General features: G+C 48.5%; 1 protein-coding gene across 1 annotated transcript in view; it reads right to left on the reverse strand.

Moving 5' to 3' along the window:
* The window catches only part of Ptprn2 (protein tyrosine phosphatase receptor type N2), a 629,714-nt gene that overhangs the window by 34,553 nt on the left and 572,401 nt on the right, over positions 1-22,760 (reverse strand). The window contains exons 16-17 of the mRNA XM_051177829.1: positions 14,774-14,847; positions 8,053-8,130 (exon numbers count right to left, since the gene is read on the reverse strand). Of these exons, the coding sequence (XP_051033786.1) occupies positions 8,053-8,130; positions 14,774-14,847 (152 nt within the window). The remainder of the gene's footprint in view (positions 1-8,052; positions 8,131-14,773; positions 14,848-22,760) is intronic.

Consider the following 22,760-nt stretch of genomic DNA (forward strand, 5'->3'; position numbering starts at 1 on the left):
ACCCAAGTAAAGGAAGAATGAAGCCTTTTCTCTAGACAGCACCCCTGGTCTGTTGGGCAGAAAACAACTCCCTCTACCCAGATGGCTTATGATGGACACTTTCATCCTGCCTTGGAGTTAACATCCTCATACCTTTCTCTAGGTTGTCATATCCTTAACGGATGAGATTACTGACTGTGCCATCTCAACCTCCGTGCATGCTTCATAAGAGCAACGCCGATTCCTTCAAAGGACCATTATTGCGGGGGTGGAGAGCAGGCTCATTGGTTACGAGCACTTGCTGCTCTTGCAGAGGGTGCAGATTTGGTGCCTCACAACCACACAGCCATCTGCAGCTCTGTTTCAGGACATCTGCTGGCCGGGCGCCCTCTGCAGGCACTTGACATGCACACGGTACACACACATGCACATAGGCATTCACGCATGCACACAAAGTAAGAATAAATAAACATTTAAAAAGTCAAATACAGCAGAGATTTGCCTCCACTGAGCACTCTGTTTTTAAAAAACCAAAAAGGACACCGTACTTATGTAAAAGGAGATAGCTTAAAGCCAACAGTATCAAAGGTCTTTGGGAGTCCTCCAGGGTCTACTTGGATGCAAAAGAAACCTTTTGTTTTGTTTTGTTTTTAGATAAACATATTGCAGCCCAGCGTTGGTGGCGCCCGCCTTTAGTCACGCACTCAGGAGACAGAGGCAGGTGGATCTCTGTGAGTAGGAGGCCAGCCTGGTCTAACAGATTGAGTTCCAGGACAGGCTCCAAAGCAATGCAGAGAGACCCTGTCTCGAAAGACCAAAAACAAAAAAATAGGCATAGTTGCACGCATGCTGGAGCTGTCTGAACTTTTTTTTTCCTAAAGAGAAAACAAAGCACTTCCCAGTCCTGACTGTGCAAATCATATCTGCCGTGAATAACTTCTCACAGGCTGAGCCTAGTCAGGAGATGCTGAGTGAATGGCTAAGGGGTCAACTGCAGAAGCCCAAGAACACTAATGACTCCTGGGGCTAAGCATATCAAAGAGGGAAGCAACTCATCTGTGGCACCCTGCTCGTGGAGGCCTCATGCCTTTATGTGTTCTTTCAGCCTCAGGAGGCTGGCCTAAAAGTCGCAATCCTCCCGCCTCAGTCTCCTGGGTGCCGAGATTATAGGTATGTGCCACCACATCCAGCTCTGATATAACCTTAAACTTTTTTGATTACATTTATTTATGCGACCTATGTACATGTGTGCGTGTGTACAAATACATGCAAATGCCACGGCGCATTCATGGGTATCAGAGGACAACTTGCGGAAGTCAGTTGCCACCTTCTGCCATGTGGGCTCCCTGGGACTGAACTCGGGTTGTCAGTCTTGAGGGCATGCACTGGTATCCAGTAACCCATCTTGCTATCCCTCTGACATCTTCTTTTTCAACAAATACGTTAATGTGCTATCTGCTCACTTAGAGCTGACACATGGAGGTGACCCAAATGGGAGAAACAGCAGAGACAATGGTCCAATGTGGCACTCAGAAGAGGTTGCTCTACGGCTATGTGCAGACCCTGTGACCACCAGCCACAGGGCGGCAGTCTGGTGGCTGGAGGAGAGTGAGTCCTCTATCTGTTGCTTACTTCCCCTGCTCATGTTTGGCCCAGGGAAAAGACAGCACAAAAATAAGACATCTCATTCTTTACTAGAAACCACCTAAAAGATCTCTTGGACAGACATGACAGCCTGCTTGCTTCTCAAGCGCATTTTCTGTGGCTGGGGGTCTTGTAACACAATGATTCCCACAAACTCAAGTTCCTTCTACTCGGACATGTGCAACCATTATTGGTGGATTTATTGCCACCGTTAGACCATTCATGAAATTTCCCTGTGTGTATTGGGGGGGGGATGCACTTGGAATCCTGTGTCTCCAGCCTGCAGCCCAGTTCCAAGTGAATGCATGTGGGGTCTCCTTAGAGAGAAGGGCCTCTGATGGGGGCCACCGGCTCTCTTATCTTCACTCTTTTTTCTAAAGTTAGGGCCTGGCATTAAGTACGCCAGATTTGGTTCAAAACTTGAGGAGGAGAGGGACAGACGGAGAGAAAGGGAAAAAGGGCAGGGAGGAAGTGGGGGAGGGGGAGGAGAAGGGGGTAAGGAAGAAGAGGAGGGATTAGGAGGAAAAGGGAGGATGGAAAAGGAACGGACTTTTTCAGCTCTGTGTTGGTTGGTTTTGATTGCCGCCCCGACACACTGTAAAATCAGCTGGGGAGGCTCTCAATGAGGAATTCTCTAGATTAAGTTGGCCTGTGGGCACAACTGTGAGCAACCTTCTTAATTAAGTTACTCAAGGTGGTAAGAGCCACGCTGAATGTGGGAGGGGCCACCTCTAGGGTTGGGAGCTGAGCACCGGCCACACATGTGTGTTCACTGCTCTTCGCTCTCGACTGTGGACTTAATGTGACCAGTTTTCTGAAGCTTCCCTCACTGTGATTTCCTGCTCTGGGACTACAGTCTGGAAGCTAGACAAATAAATCTTTCCTCCCTTAAACTGATGTGTTATTTCTTACTGTAATGGCCACCAACCATGATCATGGACACATCTCCTAGACAAAGTCCAGATTTAGACTAGGAAATCTGTAGCGAGTTTTTGTTGTTGTTTTGCACCCCCCCACACACACTTTTAAAATATTGTGAATGTGTGCCTCCAAAATCCAGGAGATGAAACACTTGAAATTTGGTGTCCTGGAAAGATATGTATTTCCACTGAACTGTCCTTGTTTCTGGTTCTGTTTGTGTCCCTCTGATAGTGTACTTTTCAGTGAGCCATCCTGCCCTGTGTAGTTTCAATGCTCACCTCCTTCAGTCTCAACACGGAGCCAGCGGAATCAGAGGGCCCATCGCATCACCAACAACCAAGAGCAGATAGGGGTGGGAAACTAACCATGACTGCTTTGCCCTGGGTGTCTGGAGCTAAAGGGCCCTGGGGACAGGAGCCCTCTTAGAATCATGTCATGTAAGTAACAGTATCCAAAGCTCAGCTCAAGACTAATGCTGGAAGAGGGCAAAGCTTATACACGCAGGTCTGTCCTGGAGGCATTGTTCCATTGGGATAAATCTGACAGACCATCCCCCTTAGCTGGCAAGGGACCATCACTAAGGTATGCTGGGACAGTGTCTGGAAGACTGAAAGTTTGACTCCTGGTGGAATTGGGGACAACGTGTTAGCCAGACTGGAGAAGCCTGACACATTGAGAAGGTGGAGCTCCAGCCGATGGCCAGGCATCAAATGGCAGCCTGGGCTGTGGGCATCTTACAAGCCATGGTGATGGTGATCAGCACTCTGCCACACCACTGCAATCCCTAGGTTTCCAGTTCACCGTGATGAGACCCTGGACATGTGGGAGGACCTTTTCGTCTGCCATGGTTCTTTGCTTAGGTTTATCTTGTAACTGTAGCCTTCAGAGACAGGCACTCAGGGTTTACCAAAGCCAGTGGTCAGCGATGAGAGCTGGCTGATGCTTGCATGGATGGTCCTTGCTTCATCAACTATTTCTCCAGTGAGCATGTGTGGGTATCTGTGTCCATGTATACTGTCTTATACCTTTGTGGTCATCCAGCAGGTGTGGAGGACACCCTGCCTGGCAGGATTGCTCCCTATTTGTGGATACCCACATCCTCTATACCCTTCAACTTCTCTTAACACGTAAAGAATGTACCTCTCCATGCCTATGCAATGGGACTAATCACAGTCTCTGAAACATGGTAAAAACATATTTGGGAGTCACCTGGATCTGGATTTAGAGCAGGATCTGTCCTGGTCAGCTTGTGGCAGGTCCTTTGTGGCCTCAGAGCCTCTGCCTCTCCTTGATAGAATCAGACTCATAGCGTATGGTCCAGGTTTCAAACTATAGTAAGGTATGCATAATGTACAATTGACTGTTTCTTAGCACTCAGCTCAGAGGGAGGACACACATCTGTACTGTTGGGCAGTCATTTCCTACCGCCCAGCTCCATAACATTCCCATCCTCCCAAGCTGAAGCATCATCCCCATTAAACACCGATTCGGCTTTCCCATGAATGTGGGACCTATGGCTCTGCTTCCTAAATGTGACTATGGCCATTCTTGGTGTCCCAGGCAATGTTTCATGAGGCTTTTGTGCTACATCCCCATAGGGTAGTTAGGCAGTCAAATGAGACCAGGCATCTGTGCAGGGTCTCACACATGAGAGAGAACATTGAATGGTACTTTCCCCTGTCTCTGTTCCCCCTGACGTGTGGACCTGCCTTCCACTCCACGTGGCCCAGTGGCTAAGCAGAAAGCACCTTGCACACTGAAGTGCCTTTTCTAGAGAAAGATCCTGGGACCTGTACGTCCCAGGCACAGAGATTAAAGCACACAGCTGACCCCGCCTTCCCCTCCTTTTCAGACATCTACCCTCTGCAAAGAGCTGTTGGCACATACCATTGGGGGAATCTGTGAGTACCACAGGCAGGGTCATGAGGGCCTCAATAAAACAGTAAAACCCACAAGTCCAAATAACCCCCCCCCCTTTAAAACTCCACTGGTGTGTGAACAGCCCTTCCAACCGCAGGAGCAGAGTCCCGCATTAGACAGCCCGGCAACGCTCCTCCGGGCCAAGCTTTCCAGGCATCAGCAGTGACCTTGTGACATGGCTCTGGCTGCTGAGGACTCCTTTTCTACCCTTCTCCTGGGTGGTCCTTTTCCTTCTGTGGCTTTGGAGCTCTTTGCATGCTGGCTGCTCCCATGAATTCCCTGCTATGCTCTAGAACTGTCTGAACTATGGTCCCGGAAGCAGACACGGAATTCGGGGACATGGTGTGAGCAACATGGAGTGGGGGGGGAGGGGGAGGGAGGTGCTCATGACAAAATGGCCCCACTTCACACCCTGGATATTTTTCCTTTAAAATGTTTCTATTTTTCTTGCTGGGTGGTGGTGCATGCCTTTAGTTCCAGTACTCAGCAAGCAGAGGCAGGCGCATGAATCTGTGAGTTTGAAGCCAGCCTGCTCTACAAAGAGAGTTCTAGGACAGCCAAGGTTACACAAAGAAAGCCTGTCTCAATAAATAAATAAATACAAGCGAAATATATAATTTTCTCATTTTGGTTTTGTAGCCCCAGCCTGGCTTTGATTGCTGGTCCTCCTGCCTCAGCCTCCCAAGCACTGACTATAGAGAGTTGTCGTTACAAGTCTAAAGTCTGTCTTATCTCACATGTAGTTAACCCTATGAGAAAAATCCGTTGCTGAACCCTCACTGTGTCCCCTGACAAGGAAGCTTATGGGAAGGGGTTAACATGAGGCTTCTCAGCTCTCAGGCAGCCGTCAGCAATCCACCCTCTCAGCTCTGGGTTCTTCATTTATGGACCTGGCCGGCTGTAGAGTGGAGTGAAAATATTTGAAAACAAACAAACAAAACAAAAACCCCTTGTGCTTGTCCTGCAGACATGCAGACTAATCTTTTCATCATTTTCCCAAACAGTGTAGTTTAACAAGTATGCCCTGTGCACACAGCAAGGGCACAGAAGTAGGCAGGTGTGTGTGAGGTTGCAGCCCGTGAGCTGTTCCGAAAGTCTCAGAGGGTAGATGGTGCCCTTGCATCCAGCCGGAATCAGCAAATGTGGCGCCCCTTGGAAATAGCATCTGATCTGTATCAGGTATGGTGACACATGCGTGTGGTTCCAGCATTTGGGAGGTGGGGGCAGGAGGATCAGGAATTCAAGTTAAGATGAAGTCAGGGTGATCAGGATGGACTGTGAGGCCACTGCCTGGGGTCTGGATCAGGAGCGGAATCTGAACAGGAAGGGGGAAGACCAGAGCCGGAGACAGAGTAAACAGTGGTGATGCCTAAGCAGGAGAGGCCCAAGCAGAGTCTTCCTCTGTAGGGCTACAAAGATACAGTCCTTGTGGGCCTATGGCCTGTGACTTCTGGCTGTCTGGGCTGACAGTGAATCCTGCTGTGTTTGCCACTGGCTCACTGTGTAGCAGCTGTAGGGCAGGGTTGGAGCCATGCTTCTTTCTTGGTTGTATGAGATTAGCTCATCCTGGGTCCTTTGACATGCCAGTTGACTGTGCCTAAGCAAGGACAGCCTTTAAATCATGCCTTAGGGGCTCTTGGGCCAACAGCCTCCCACACAAAGCCAGGCTTTCTGGAAGACAAGCTTCATTTTGCAACATTTTGTAACAATGTCTCTAGTTCTTTGGCTATAAACTTGTTCAGGTTGAAAGCTAGGCTTGCAAAGGTGAAGAGGGGGGGGGGTGTCACTTTCAGCCTGTGGTCTTATGCCCACAGCCTGTGCTGCACGCGGGGTTTTATCCCTAAAACAAACCAAGTGCTCACATTTCTGCAGGCCAGGAGGCTTTCTGTCCTGATAGAAGTTTAGATGGCGGGCTTCCTCTGTGCCTGCTGCTTGGCCAGCAGCAAAGGTAACTGTCCATTTGTGTTTTTTATGAATACTCATCTGGGACTGGAGGGAGATACTCAGTGAGGAAGAGTTGTGCTGGGTGGATGTGGGCACCTCAGACACAGAGCATGGAGGCTGTCCAGCTGGACCTGCAGGTGATGGCAAGCTAGTATCCCCTCTTTGTGTCTGCTTATTGTACAGCTCCTAGCTATAATCCTCTACTGTAGTGGGTGGTGGCATCCTTGAGGTGGGCACTTGTGAGGACCTATCTGCTTACTGTGCAGGCAGGAGAATCTCCTAGCTTTAACCTGGCTGCATCTCGGAAGTAGCTACATGTGAGAACCAGGCACCCTGATGGAGGGGTGTGGTAAGATTCTTTTATTTGTTTGTTTGTTTTGGTGTATAACTTCTCTGAGGCTTCACCAAGCTCAAGTGTGCAGACATCCTGAGGTTCACAACCTATGGGTCATGGACACTACTGGTTGTAGAATAGCTGTCATCACATGGAAAATGCCTTGTTTCCTGGAACTGTATGATAAATTCTGACTGAAATGTGTCTGGACTGACCCTGAAATTCATCTTACTTTAAGATTTTTTTCTTTAGGTAATTCCAATCAGAGATGCTTTCTCTAAACGTCCTTGGACAGTGCATATTGAGAAGTGAGCGACATCTCCAGCAATTACAACAGTCTGCAACAGGCTTGGGAGAAGGTAAGCTCTGCGACTCGGGAGCCACGAAGTTGGCTAAGTGATGTACTTTCTAGTCTCACATACTGATGGGCAAGGCTTCACCTCCCAGGGAGTGGGAAGTGGGTGTGGCCAGTTGTTGCTGTGCCAAACTCTCAGTGGGCTGAGGCTCTGTTGGTGAGGGGACCCTCACATGTGTGAAGCACTGAACTTGTAGGTGGATTAAGCACAAGCTGCAAAACGGTATCAAGTGGTCCAGAGTGATTTGGTCTCAGGTTAGCACATGGTTGTGGCCCCATTGTTTACACAGTACTGCTGCTCACCCCAGCCAGTGTCCCAGCATCCCTGTGGGCTGACACATGGCCTAAGGGTACAACCTGCTGCTGAGGAAGCCTAGCCCCATATTCCAGTGGGTGATCTGCCATGCCACATCCCCAGACACACAATCTGTGGCCCTCTATGTCCTCCTTAAACCTAGTCCTATTTATCCTGGTTAGGGAGGGACACTCTGTGGTCCCACCTAATTCTGCCCTCATTTATGGACGTTAGAACTAGTTCCTAAGTCTCAGTCTTGTTCTGGGCGATGCAGGATTGTTTTGGATGGAGAGACCAGGATGGGCTTTAAAATACAAAATTAAAAATCTTCAACTATATTTTAGACACATTGTTTTCAACTTCATAAAAAAATAAAACAACAGACAAAAGGCACATTTGGAGGAAATATGCTGTGAATGTGTATTAATTTCCACTTCCTTATCTTTTACACAGTTAACTTATAACATGGCTAAGGGATAAAAATCTTTAAGACATTAAACATCTCAGGTGAGAAAATAAAGGACTGATATAACTTCTGTAGTATCTGAAAAGCACTGCAAACAGGGGTGGATTGGTTTCCCTAAATGCAAATGTGTTAATTTACGGACAACTCATTAAAATCTTATCTTTAGAGAAGGATAATTAGCGAAAAAGATTCACCTGCCAGAAGTCGGCCACAGTGGCGGGGAGTGGGCCCTGGGTAGCAATATACGCGGGGTTTCGAGGGTCATGGTCCATCTGCAGGAACAAGAGATGGGCATAAGGGTCAGTCACACAGGCAGGAAGACATCACCACACAAGACAGCACAGCTCCCACCCAGGGATGCGAACAAACGAGGCCTGGGTGGCAAGACCCAGCACCCTCAGATGATAACAAAGGGGACCCTCCAGCTGGCCAAGTCCTTCAGCCTGGCAGAGGTGCATGTAGTGAGATATTTACCTTGTCCGCACCTGTGGCATAGACCACGCCCATTGGGGTGGAGACAGGGCCAGATGTTACCTGGGGGAACTAATTCTGAGGAGGGGGCTCTGAGAGCTCTCTTGCTTGCAGCATGGGGACAGGAGAGCATCTTTGGGACCAGGGACCTGCTGGTGTTCATCTGTCTATGCTGTAAGTTATTTCTCCCTGAATAAACATCTATTCGGCCTATTTGTTTCTCTTTATCCTTATTAAACCACAATAGGTGCACACAAATGATCACGGGGAACCAAGCAGAACAGAGACAGAGCCTGGCTGTATGGGCCACTCTACTTGCGGTGAGGAAACAACTTCCTCCCACTCCAGGGTATGCTAGAACTGGGGTTTAGCAGAGGGTGGGTAGACCTGAGCAGGGAGCCCACGCCCATGTGCAGCAGGCAAATTTGTAAGTCCTGAAAGAAGGAACACATGAAGAGATGCCTGGCTAAGGAGCTCATTCATGTTGGGTGTTTCATTCATCTTGGGAGGGGCATGTGCAGCCAGCCACCTGGCCTAGGATCACCGCCCTTGTTTCAGTGTATGTATGTCTGCCACATGTCTGCATGTGTGTGTCCAACTGGATGTGTGTGTGTGTGTGTCTATAAATGTGCGTGTGACTGCGTGTATAAATATGTATCTATATGCCTATGGGTATGTGTCTGTCTATATGTTTGTGCCTAATGTGTCTGTCTGTATATGAGTCTTTGTATGTGTGCACATATGACTGTATGTATGTCTCTGTACATATATCTGTATGTGGTCTTCATGTCTGTGTCAGCATCTCTGTGTTTGTCTGTGTGTGTGTGTGTGCATATCTCCATGTGTGTAATTGCAGACATGGGCCAGCCTTCTAGATGTTCATTTCCGTCTCATCTCTCCCCTGACTGTGAGAGACCAAGAACAAAGAATGTGATTAAAGGTGCTTGTTTTGTTGGCATGTGCGTTGCTTGCTCCCGCAGTGGAAGTCCAGCATAACAGACCTTACTCACAGTGGTTAACTTGACTGACTGTGCAGAGTAAAAAAAAGAAACTGAACACAAGGGCAACTATTGTAAGAAGTGCAGGGAAGAAGCCAGATTTGTGGACTTCCTGCAGGGTAGTCCTAGGCCACTCTGCAAACAACAGGGACCCTGGGCATGGCTCTCCTCAAGTTATAGTACAGTTCTACCCTTTCTAAAGGGTCCTCGCAGATCAGCCCTAGAGGAGGAGACTGTGACATTGCATGGGGTAGAAAATGGTTAAGACAGCTACCCAGTCAGACCCACCCTGTCCTTGCCAAGTCCAAAGCTGGGACCCAACACTTTGACTTTTGCGTACGATTGAAGCTGCAGAATGTGGAGTGAGGCTGTTGCTCAGTGGTAGAGCATTTGCCTAGCATGTATAAGGCCCTGAATTTGAATACCATTACACACACACACACACACACACACACACACACACACACACACACACACACCACAAAAGAGAGGGTGACTCTCGGAACAACAATAAAGAGAAAAAGTTCTCACCATATGCTCAGTGTGGAAGCTCGGGGAGGAGTCTCGAGCCCCTGTGAACCCATGCACGGCTTGTGAGCACTCACAGGGATGACGGCTGTCAGCACAGAAAGGTGCTGGATGCACCTTGTAATTATGTGAGCCATACAAGAGGACAAGAGCACAAAGCAGCTGCTGCAAGTCATTCCAGCAGGACAAGGGTGTGATGTTGCCTGTGGTGGGGGCAGGGGGAAGCTTTCTGTGCATCTAATTTCATGATTCATAATTAAAACTGGACCTCGTTTTGAGATTCACAGCATACACAATACAGGTAAAATTATGTTTCTCTCGCTGAAAGCCCCAATTAAGATGTTTCAGCAAAAAAAAAAAAATGCTTAGCAGAAATGAGGAGTTTTGATTTTTCAAAATATGCATTCACTGGGGGTGACAGCTATTTACAGAGACCCCCGTCTCTCCTGCAAACAGCCAGGCAGGGGAAGGGGTACCCTACCCCTTTCTTCGCTGTGATTTCTTTTGCCTATAACAACATAGACTGTACACATTTAAAATGCGTGACGTGCTCAAACTATCAATTAAACTGTTTCCAGAGTGAGAAATGCAAGATTAAAATATATATATATATATATATATTCATATATATATATATATATTCATATATACACACACACACACACACATACATACATACATATTTGGGCAGTGTTTCAGGAGCAAGTATGTCCACTTCTGTGATAGGTCTGAATTGTCATTAAAGAAAAATTCTCTAATCCCATCAAACTCCTTCAGACACCAGAGAGAGGTAAAGAAAGCCAAGGGCGCTGCAGGAAGCATCTAGAAGAGATGGCCAGCGGCAGCGGACAGAGGGCAGAGAGATGATGTACGGTTATACTGCCTCTTTCGGAGCTTTTTGTTTTGTTTTGTTTTTTGTTTTTTCACCACATCTGAGTTTTCAAGGCAGGATAACTATGTTTGGAGGAGGGTGACCAGTTTCTATGAATGAGACTGTCCTTAGTAGGGGGATCTGAGGACAGGCCTGCCTGATGGGCAACTAACACAGCGCCCTCTTACCCTTCATAGCTAAGTTCTGCTCTTTCCTCCACATCGCTTTCCCGCTCTTCTTTATAGCTCCCATACGAACAGTAGTATGCTTCCATACACAAGCTCCCAACTGTACAGTCTCTGGGGCTCGGGTGCGCAGTCCTATTGTGTGTGTGTGTGTGTGTGTGTGTGTGCTATAGAGTCAGGGGTGTGGACGGGAACACCGCACATGTCATAGTAGGTACATGTCATCAACTGGGACTCCATGGGCATGAGGGCACACACATGACCAAGCAGCTACTCTGAGTGTATTGGTAAGCACTTGTAATGCATCGAGGCGGCCGCCGTGCTCTGAGGGCTGACAGCTGTGGGGACACATCTCGGCTGCTGTGAACTCACAGTTTAGCTGCCAGTGGTCAGCTAAGAATCTGGCAGGGCCTCCCCAACACTGTCTCCCTGATGGGGGCTTCCTCAGGGACCCAGCCTGCTCAGAGAGAGGAGCATAACATATAACCCAAGGAGACTCACTCAAGCGACTTCAAGGAAAGTGAGAAGGACCCAAGTACACTGAGTCCAAGAGTTCCCTTTGCATGGTGTAATAAAAAGGAAAGCCGGTCGCCTGTGTCGAATCAAGCCCTTGCTGGGCAGATTCTCGGGGTGTCGTCATAACATGGGGTGAAAGTCCATGTATTTCCAAATGCCTGACTTGAAGGACAAGCCAGTGTCTTTCTCTTAAACATGGATGGCAACTGTTAAATGTCTATTTTCCACACTAAAGCCCTCAGCAACGCTCCAAAAGAAACTGACTTTAATAACAGAGCATCCAGCATTCCAACTCAGAAGCCCTGAAGAGCTTTGGAAGAGGGAGGAGGGAGGAGGAAGGAGGGAGGAGGGAGGAGGGAGGAGGGAGGAGGGAGGAGGAAAGAGAGAGGAGAGAGGAGGGAGGAGGAAAGAGAGAGGAGAGAGGAGGGAGGAGGAAGGAGGGAGGAGAGAGGAGGGAGGAGGGAGGAGAGGAGGGAGGAGAGAGGAGAGAGGAGAGAGGAGGGAGGAGGGAGGAGGGAGGAGGGAGGAGGCAGCAGGGAGGAGGGAGGAGAGAGGAGGGAGGAGGGAGGAGGGAGGAGGCAGCAGGGAGGAGGGAGGAGAGAGAAGGAAAGAGAGAGGAGGGAGGAGGGAGGAGTGAGGAGGAAGGAGGGAGGAGGGAGGAGGGAGGAGAGAGGAGAGAGAAGGAAAGAGAGAGGAGGGAGGAGGGAGGAGGGAGGAGAGAGAAGGAAAGAGAGAGGAGGGAGGAGGGAGGAGGGAGGAGGGAGGAGGGAGGAGGGAGGAGGGAAGAGATCCCCACTGCGGTCTCTAGTGAGGAAGTGTCTACTCTAGACTGGACCTGTCTGCCTCAGGCTCCGGTCCCAAATGGCCAGCTTAGGGGAGGGCACAGTGTCCTGAGTATTGGAGTTATTCAGGGTGGCTGTGTTTACTTACACCCCTGACAATTCTTCTTCTTCTCCTCCTCCTCTCCTTCCTTCTTTTTTTTTTTTTTTGTTTGTTTTTTTTTTGTTTGTTTATTTGTTTTGGTTTTTCAAGGCAGGGTTTCTCTGTGTAGCCCTGGCTGTCTTGGAACCCTGTAGACCAGGAAAGCCTTGAACTCGGTGATCTGCCTGCCTCTACCTTCCAAGCGCTGGGATTAAAGGCCTGTGCCAACATGTATGGCCAGCATGTTTTCTTAAAAGCTAACAGGACTAGACATGGGGTGGTCCTGGGTACTAGAGCTTTGGAACCAAGAGACACTGCTTACAACACTTTCACACCCTGAGTAGAGATTTAAACACTGATGTATACCAAACTCATAGGCACAGATATTTGTCTGCATATTTCCTGAGAGCCCACGAAACTGTCCCCCACACTTGGCTAGTTTCTTAGGACAGCTTCCATCCATTCCTTAGGCTCCACCCTGCCCTGACTTAAATTAGCTAAAAGCATTCAAACTGAAACATTCATTTTTCTCCTATCGCTGACACGGTAGGATGAACAACCGAGCTTGTTTCTTGGTGGCGTTAGGAATCTCAGGCTGGTTCTGGGTCACACACTGAGCACTTACTTGCACGGAGTGGGTGGCCTCACTCAGGCTCCAGGCCTCCAGAGTAGCCAGGCCCCATGCTTAGAGCGAGCCATGGTTTATCTCTCACAAGTGCTACGTGGGGTGGCAGAATTCCCATTTGCTCTCACGACCCTGATTTGAAAGCAAACTGCTCCTTATTTACTACTGGGTGACTTCCCTGAAATTTAATGAGGACCGGGCACGGATGTGATTGTCATAGCTTTATGCGGCACAGTCAGAGCCGTCTGGGTTGTAATTGTAAGCTAGCTGCTCATTCAGTGGCGGCTACGAGGGTCATTATCAGGGTTCTTCCAGTTGTCTCAGAGAGATTGCACAATGAGTTGAGTTTCTTCTGGCTCGTTCTTGCAATCCAAATTTAGAAGGAGGAGGAGGAGAAGGAGAAGGAGGAGGAGAAGAAAGAATTATAATATGAAGCAAAGAGTGAACGGAAGCTACTAGAATATTGCCTTTCCAACTGACCCTTCTGACCTGAAGCTATGGACAGCAAGGCCTGGGAAGTCACTCTCAACATGAGCTTGTGGGATTCGCCTGCCACCACCAAAGAACAGCCTGCGACCCTTGGTCTGTGGGTGGTGTAGCTGTGAGCCACAGGAACCCACCCCGAGGCAGGGCTTCCGCCTGAACCCTAGCTGCGTGTGCCTGGCATGTGCTCTTGATGTTCAGACTTGGAAATAAATGACTGCTACTTCCGTTCTGCCTTTCCCACCCAGTTCTTTTCAGGAAGGAAAGATCAGGATGAGAAGGAAACCGCTTCAGCTGGTTTTGAGTGGCTGTCACCTGTCAGCCCTCCATCATGCAGAACATGAGCCTGGGCACTTGCTCAGAAGTGAGTCAGCTAGCAAGGCTTGGGCTGGAGCTTAAATGAGTCCTACACAGAAAGACTAATTGAGCTACTCTAAATGAGAACCAGGCCTCAAAATCCACTCCTGCCCAGGTAAAGAAGCCACCCCCCCCAGACATGCACACGCATGGAAGTATGCAAATGCATGTGCACACAGGTGATGGTCTGGTCTCAGGCAGTATAGACGAAGCTCCAGCTCTTGATTCAGGTCCTATTTCACAGAGGCTCACACTCACTGTGTGGACGTGAGGCGTCAGGAAATGGGATCGGCTACACATGCTCGAGTCTCAAAATTTCACCTAACAGGGATGGTAACACCTCCTAACAGTCTGTCCGGACTGGACACACTCTCATAGATGATGTCCTGCTGGAGGATTTGAAAGAGCCTAGGACATGGCGATCCAGGTTTGTAGCCTGGATATGACCTTGGTGCTATGAGGAACCTCATTCAGGAAACGCTGTATGCTACAGGCACTGTTTTGAAGAATGCGGATTTCATTGGAGAATGTGAGGTTCCTGATACTTTCCTGAGTCTAACTAAGGGAAACCCCAGATGTGTCAAATGCTACGTGGGTCCCAGATCTACAGGGTGAAACCCTCTGACTTCATTAGGATGTTTCTGACTGTGTCCACACGGCTGGCTCCTTCTCCTCCAATCACAGCACCCCAGCTCCACTGTGGAAGCCAGCCCAGCCTCCTCTGACACCCAGCTGTCCAGCTACCCTCCCTCCAAACACACACCAGATTTCCCTCTTCTTTTAGCCAGCCCTTAGTTGGCCCCAACTTTTCTCCTTCCAGCCACCTCGTCTGAGTCTGGAAACCAGTGCGTCCATCCATCCTATGCCTAAAGACGTGCCGCTAAGGGGGGTGTGACACCTTTAGGGGTGCAGAGAAACAGCCCTGTGTCCTTCCTCCCCGGTGCGTGACCGCGCACTTACAATGGGACTGGCGTTGATGTAGTCCGAATTGCTGTGGCTGTTCTGAGACTTCAGCAGGATCCTGGAGTGGTCATCTGAAAAAGCAAGCCAAGAGCAGAGGGTTACATTTCTGTACAGCCCTCCAACTGTAGGAATGCTAATCACTGCCTAGGTGGCCTAGCGGGTGCCCGTGTGAGCTCCAAGTGCCCCGGGGCTGTCTTCCCAGCCCTTCTCAGCGTCCGTGCCCACCCTGCACACTCTGCGTGTGAATCTTTGGCATAAGGGGCATGCATGTACGGGGTGTGTGGGCAAAGACACCAAGGACCTCATGTTTGGCAGAATTCAGACACCTTGACAGTTTTCCTGCGTAGAGCCCAAATGCCAAGTTTATCTTCTGTACAGCATTAGCCAAGCGCTGGCCTTTTAGTGACAGACAACCCTGTCCACAGACAGTAAATAAACACAAGCGTGAATACCAACAGGAAGGGCCGATATCCAAAATGTAAGTCATTAAATCCTTCGGGTTCCTAGAATTTAGTTTCAAAAGTAAGAGCCAAAGAGAATGCAGATGAAAGAAAAGGGTGCAAAGGAGAAAGATGCCCAAGGTTGAAATAAGAACGTGGCCTGGAAGAGCTGAATCTGACTGCCGAGGAAACGCCCCATCGTGTGATCGATGACGCAACACCTTAGATCCGGAACAAGCTGCCTCCTGCCTTCTGTGACGCTCTGTGCCTTCTCTCCAGAGTGTGGGCTTTAGTAGACAGGACAGGGTATGTGTGGTGTTGGGGCAGATGTGAGGAAAATACTGCCTAAGAGCCTGTGAAAGCTCCTTTTCCTCCTTCCATAGCAAGGCCAAATGCTGCCACCACTTTTGATCATTGCTTCTCCCCAGCAGAGATGTTTCTTTGGGAAACACACAACACCATGTCTTTTCTTCCAGGGAGACAGAGGACTTTGTTTTCCCACTGGTATTTCTGTGACTTCATTTTGAGACAGGCTTTCACTATGCAGCTTCAACTGCTCTGGAGCTTGCTGTGTAGGCCATGCTGGCCTCACACTCATAGAAAGCCACCTACTTCTGCCTCCCAAGTGTTGCAATTGAAGGTGTGCGAAACCATGCCTAGCTTTCTGGATCTTTCCTTCTCTTGAGGATTTTACTTAAAAGAAAACAGTGTGTGTGTGTGTGAGAGAGAGAGAGAGAGAGAGAGAATGTATGTATGTGTGTCTGTGTGTCTGTGTGTGTGTATTTGTGTATGTGTGTATATGTGTGTGCATATGTGTGTCTGTGTGTATGTATGTGTGTGTAATTGTGTATGTGTGTATATGTGTGTGTCTGTGTGTATGTATGTATGTGTGTGTATTTGTGTATGTATGTATATGTGTGTGTCTGTGTGTATATGTATGTGTGTGTCTGTGTGTGTATGTATGTGTGTGTATTTGTGTATGTATGTATATGTGTGTGTCTGTGTGTGTATGTATGTGTGTGTCTGTGTGTGTATGTATGTGTGTCTGTGTCTGTGTATGTGTGTGTGATGGTGTGTGGGTGTACATGTGCCATGATCCATGTGTGGGGTCAGCAGACAACTTTGTAGAATTGGGTTCTCTCCTACCTTTAATTACAGGTGCGTTTTGGGAACTGAACTCATATCAAGCTTGCATAGCAAACATTTTACCTACTCAGTCATGTTTCTGGCCTTTAATTTTTTTTAATGTGTAATTATGTGGGTTTGTGTGTATGTGTGTGTGTGTATGTGTGTGTGTGTGTGTGCGCGCGCCTGCCCATATGAGTACAGGTGCCCACAGAAGCCAGAGGTGTCTTATTCCCCAGGAGCTGGAGTTATAGGTGGTTGTGAACTGCCCCAAGTGAGTGCAAAAACTAAACTTGGATCCTCTGGAAGAGCAGAGTATACTCTAAACCACCAAGCTAACTCCCTGGGCTTCATTTTAATTTTTCTTAGACAAGATCTCCTATGGCACACGCTAACCTCTAATTCACTATGCAGTCAGTGATGACCATAAATATCTAATCCCTCTGCTTCCACATCTCCAGGGCTAGGATTACAGGCACCATCACACGGGATCTATATAGTGCTGAGTATTAAACTCAAGGCAGCGCATGTGCTAGGCACCCATGCTATGAACTGAGCTATTAATTAAAGGTCACAATAACGACACAAGAACATGGGTTGGAGAGGTGGCTCAGTATTGCAGATGACGTCAGCTGGGTTCCTAGCATCTGTAAGGGTGGGCCACAACAGCCTCTAACTCCAGCTCCTGGGGATCCGATGCCCTCTTCTGGCCTCTGCAGGAATCTGCACTTGTACACATACACACACAGGCACACACACACACAAACTCACACACACACAAACTCACACAACTCACACACACACACAAACTCACACACACACACAAACTCACACACATACACAAACTCACACACACACACAAACTCACACACACACACAAACTCACACACACACACAAACTCACACACACACACAAACTCACACACACACAAACTCACACACACACAAACTCACACACACAAACTCACACACACACACAAACTCACACACACGCACAAACTCACACACACACAAACTCACACACACACAAACTCACACACACACACAAACTCACACACACACACAAACTCACACATACACACACTCACACACACACACAAACTCACACACACACAAACTCACACACACACACAAACTCACACACACACAAACTCACACACATGCACAAACTCACACACACACACAAACTCACACACACACAAACTCACACACATGCACAAACTCACACACACACACAAACTCACACACACACACAAACTCACACACACACAAACTCACACACACGCACAAACTCACACACACACAAACTCACACACACACAAACTCACACACACACAAACTCACACACACAAACTCACACACACGCACAAACTCACACACACACACACAAACTCACACACACACACACAAACTCACACACACGCACAAACACACACACACAAACTCACACACACACAAACTCACACACACACACAAACTCACACATACACACACACACATGCATATGGATTTTTGGGACAGGGTCTCTGTGCGGCTAAAGTGTCCTTTAAGTCCCTCTGTAGACAAGACTGACCTTGAACTCACAGAGATCTTGGAGAAAACAGCTTCAAACCTAAGCCCTGCCATTTGCTAGCTAGCCTGAAGTGTTTGTGTAAACTACTCAACATTTCAGAGGGTTGAACTCATCTTTGAAAATATAAGGTTTAATATCTAATTACAGAACTGTTGTGATAAATGGTGTCTATTATTGGAACACAGTGAGGAGTTCAGGAATAGGTTTAAGGCTACAGATGGGCCCACAGATGGAGTGGCAGTCCACTGAGTTAGCAAAATGTGTGTAGAGACCACTGTCATCTCAGTAAATACAAAATGACTCACAAATGCCAACATGAGAAACAAGTTCCAGAATCGCAAAGGCAAGAATCCAGAAGGCTAGCCATCCCAGAACCCTCTGCAGGTCTCTGAAGCTTCATTAAATGGATGTGGGATCTAGAATCTTGGTATGTTTAGAAGATGCATGGAAGCCATCTTGGGTTAGTATGCCATCTTTTAGCATAGACCTCTCAGAAAAGGTGGTCCCTGCGACTCCTGGTATTGCTACTTATGTGATCCAAGCAAGTTGCAACATGTAACCGGTCACCTCCATCTTACCGGTACATGCACTGCTCCAAGTTGCTTGTCTCTTGATGATTACATGCACTGCTCCAAGTTGCTTGTCTCTTGATGATTCTCTTCCCTCCATGGCGCTCGCCCTTACACACGCCTCAAGCCTTCAGCATCCTCAATCTCAGTGTTCCTCGTCCCTTCCGGTGCTTATCCCTTCCTGCTCATCACAGCCCCATGCTCATCTTGTCTCCATGTTCCTCGGGACTCTAGGTCCCTCCTCCTTCCATGTGCTCATTTGCCTGTGTTGCTCACACACCTGTGTCACTCACCCATGTTCCTGTTCCTTACTCCTCCTTGGAGTTCAATCCAGTGAATGGCCTTCATGATCATGGCTTCCTTCCCTAATTTCCAGGTCCATTGATAAAAACAACAGTTGTGCAACCAGATGCTACCTACTGTCCTCCGTAAACCAGATATCAGTGCTGCCAGCCATGTTCCAAGTGAGGGATCACAAATACACAGGGATGACTGTATTCAGACCTACTGTAGTTAGGTGAAAGAATGCCTTGTTACACGTGGATTGCTCCAATACTCTGAGAGGCCAGATGGAAGTCTCAGAAGAGATAAGAACAGAAAGCCATATGGTGGCATGCTTTTCTTGTTGCTGTGACTTAAGTATAAGATGCAACTTAAGGAGCAATTTAACTTATTACTACCGCCCACCTTGGTGGGGAAGACATGGCGGCTAGTTACACTGTATCCACAGTCAGGAGTGAAGGTAGCAGAATGCCCATGCTCTGCTTGCCTTTTCCTTTTATTTGGTTGGGTATACCAGCCCATGGAATGGTACCATCCACATTTAGGTTGAATATTTCTTATTTAGTTAAAGTTAAATTATTTTTAAAATTTATGTTTGTGGGAGGTCAGAAAAGAGCATGGGGATCTTCTGGAACTGGAGTTATAGGCGATTGTAAGCCACCGTGGGAATGTTGGGAACTGAATCTGGATCCTCCAAAAGTGCTCTCAACCACTGAACCATTTCTCCATCCCCCAGTTAAGACTTTGTAAAATACTCTCAGGCACACCGAGAAGTGTGTTTCCATAGTGATTCCAAATGTAGCCATGTTGATAATTAACATTAATACTGGAAGGGGATGGAGAGATAGTTCAGAGGTTAAGAGCACTGGTTACTCTTTCAGAGGGTCTGGGTTTGATTCTCAGAACCCACTGTGCCTATAACTCCAGTTCCAGGAGATCTAATGCCCTCTTCTGGCCTCTGAGGCCACCAGGCACGTATATGGTAAACGGGCATACATGTAGGCAAAGCACCCACACACATACAATAAAAATAAATCTTAAAAAATAAAAGGTCAACTCTTAGAACTCAACTTCTTGACACCCAGATGTGTTGCTTTGAGTCATAGCGTTTTATCCTTACCCTATGAAGTCTCATGTTCATCCTTTGATGCAAAATACGGCTAGCCCATCTCTAAAAATCCCCATAGCTTTCACGGTTTATAACCCCATTCAAAAGTACAAAGCCTGAAGTTTCTCCTGAGACGCCCAGATGGTTTCAGCTAGAGATCAGAGTCGTGTGCTTCCAATACGTAATGGCGCCGAATAAACACCCCTGTTCCAGAACAGAGCCGTGAGATGACAGCAAGCAAAGAACAGAACAAATCAAAACTGAAGCCAACAGAGAAAACGCCGCACGCTGCAGTCCCGCAGTGTTGTGCCTGGTGTCTGCGGCTTGCCTGGCGTCACCTGGACTGCAGCAGCCTTAGTTAGTGCCATGACACCAATCTGCAGCACTCTTGGGGTGGTCCTGCTCTGTGCCTTCAGCCTTCCTTAGCGGATGCCCCAACATCCTGTTCTGGTGTTTTCAGCAATGCAACTTAGACTCTGCCTTCCCAGCTTCGTGAGGTGGCCTTTCAAGGCCTCCTTCTTATGCATGGAGTGCGACGATGACCCTGTCATGCTTAGCCTGAGGAGCTTTCTGGAAGCTTGGTATAACCCCCCCCCATGACCTTTCAGTCCTTGCAGCTTTCTTGCCTGCTCGCTCTTAGTACCACGTGGGTGACTATGCCTGCCTGCAGTGTAGCAGCGTCCCTTGGACTGCACAGTTCCATTACTGAGAAGTAATACAGTGTAGCAGCGTCCCTTGGACTGCACAGTTCCATTACTGAGAAGTAATACAGTGTAGCAGTGTCCCTTGGACTGCACAGTTCCATTACTGAGAAGCACTGCCCTGCCATAGGTAGTTGTTTTCCGGGAGGGAACCCTCCTTCGTTGTTATTCTCAGCTCAGGCCTTTCCATCCCCAGTGAATTTGCATTTCCACTACATTTGTATTTTCACTAAGTAGAGCCTTTGGTTGGCGGGTGGCGGTGCCTTCTCCCCAGGGTAGATTTCTGCCGCCCCAGTACAGGGCACACAGTTTCCCTTTAATAGTGCTAATTTAACAGTTTCGCTTGCTTTCTTGGCTGCCTCGTCGAGGACTTTAAATTCGTTTGTTTCCCTGACAAATGGTACGGTTTTTTTTTCATCCTTGTGCTCTGCTTGCCGCCCCTCCCCCAAGCCCCGTAGACCTGGCTAAGAGCAGTGGGCAGCAGCTATGCCATGGCCTGAGCTCTGCGCTGTCTTGACATTTCCCCTGTCACACAACTTAGGTCATAACTCAACCTCACTCAAATTTTCAGGACGCCGGGCGGCAGAACGTAGACTTCACCGGACCGTGCACGCCTCTGGGGTTGGCTCCCTGAGCTCTGCCCAGGCCAAGTCACGTGGAGGAGTTAAACTTCTACACCCGTGTGTGCAAAACCGGTATGCAGATGAAATCCCTTAGGGGTGGGAACCCAGCTATACTGGCTGCTCTACACTCCACCTACCCCATCATGTGCTGGCCCAAGAGGCCACTCTCTTGCACTTTGCAGTCTACGGGGATGCTTGTGAGACGGACTTAATAAAGGAGGGCAGTAGCATGAATGGCTCGGTTCCTGATACCAGCCCTCACTGGCCTCACTAGGTGCATTGCCCTGATCATTAAGGCCTTCCAAATCCCCATCAGAACAGCCTACCCCGTCACCAAGCTCTCCTAGAACTGAAATGCGTCCTCTGCAAAAGGGTGGGATGAAGTCCTACTCACTCTCCCCCAAATGTCAGCCTTCTTGGGAACATGGTCCCTCCATGTATAATTAACTTACAATGAAGTCATCAGCGTAGGACCTGGTCACTGGTGTCCTATTAAGCAGGTGTATGGGGTGGGGTGACTTTTGACATAGATACCACAGGACCAAAGCCATGTGCACATGAAGATGGCTCTTGGAGGGCAAGGAAAGCTTTGGTGACACCCCGACCTTGGATTTCAGCCACCAGACTGTGAGGCTGAGGGGTCCTGCCGTTTAAGCTGTGGGGTCTCATTGCTCTATTCCCAGGGGCTGATGGTGTACCGTGGACTGGGTGTTTGCCTCTGGTCGCACTGCATTCTCTGTCAAGTCATTCCACCTCTTTCCAGTCTTAGCTTTTATATCTCTTACTGAGGTGGCTACAGGGATCTTCATGCAGGGTTCTGTGAGATCAGCCATTGACTTGGCACAGAGTGTTTGGGGGGCATTCCCACTGGGACCTTGGTGCTAGTGTAAGGTGCTAGGTCTCTCCTAGATGCACAGGGTGGGGAAGCACTCTTGTCTTGGGTTCGCCGGGGTCCCGGAACCTTCACTCGGTTGTACATTCACTGAGTGATCTAACTGAAGCATACAAAGGAAAGCCATGCCATCTGTGAGGTCCTCCCACCAGTCCTCAGCCCACATGTGGGTTGTGACTCAGTTCTGCACAAGGACGCAAGATCCACAGTTAGCAAAACGCACCGGCCTTGTAGGAGCTTGAGCTTGGAGTGGGTCAACGACTCACATCTTTAAATACCTCACTGTTAAGGTCTGCATGCATGTCTCGGCTGGTGAAGCGCTTGCCTGATTGGGGGGGGGGTGTTCTTCTGTATCTATGTTTCTCTTATTGGCCAGGAGAGGCAGTAAGATAGGCAGGGCTAGGAGATGAGGCATGTAGTGGGATATTCACTTTGTCTCCTTCTGTGGCACTGACCACACCCATTGGGGGTGGAGCCAGAGGCAGAAGTGACCTGTGGAACTAGGTCTGAGGAGGAGCCGGGGAAAGCTGTCTTGGTGGCAGGATGTGGAGAGGAGAGCATCCGGTGGAACTTGCTGGTGTTCATCTGCCTAGGTTGTAAGTTATTTCTCCTTGAATAAACATCTATTCGGCCTATTTGTTTATCCTGATCCTTATTTAACCACAATAGAG

This window comes from Phodopus roborovskii, unplaced genomic scaffold, assembly GCF_943737965.1.
Source record: "Phodopus roborovskii unplaced genomic scaffold, PHOROB, whole genome shotgun sequence".
Taxonomy (NCBI): Eukaryota; Metazoa; Chordata; class Mammalia; order Rodentia; family Cricetidae; genus Phodopus; species Phodopus roborovskii.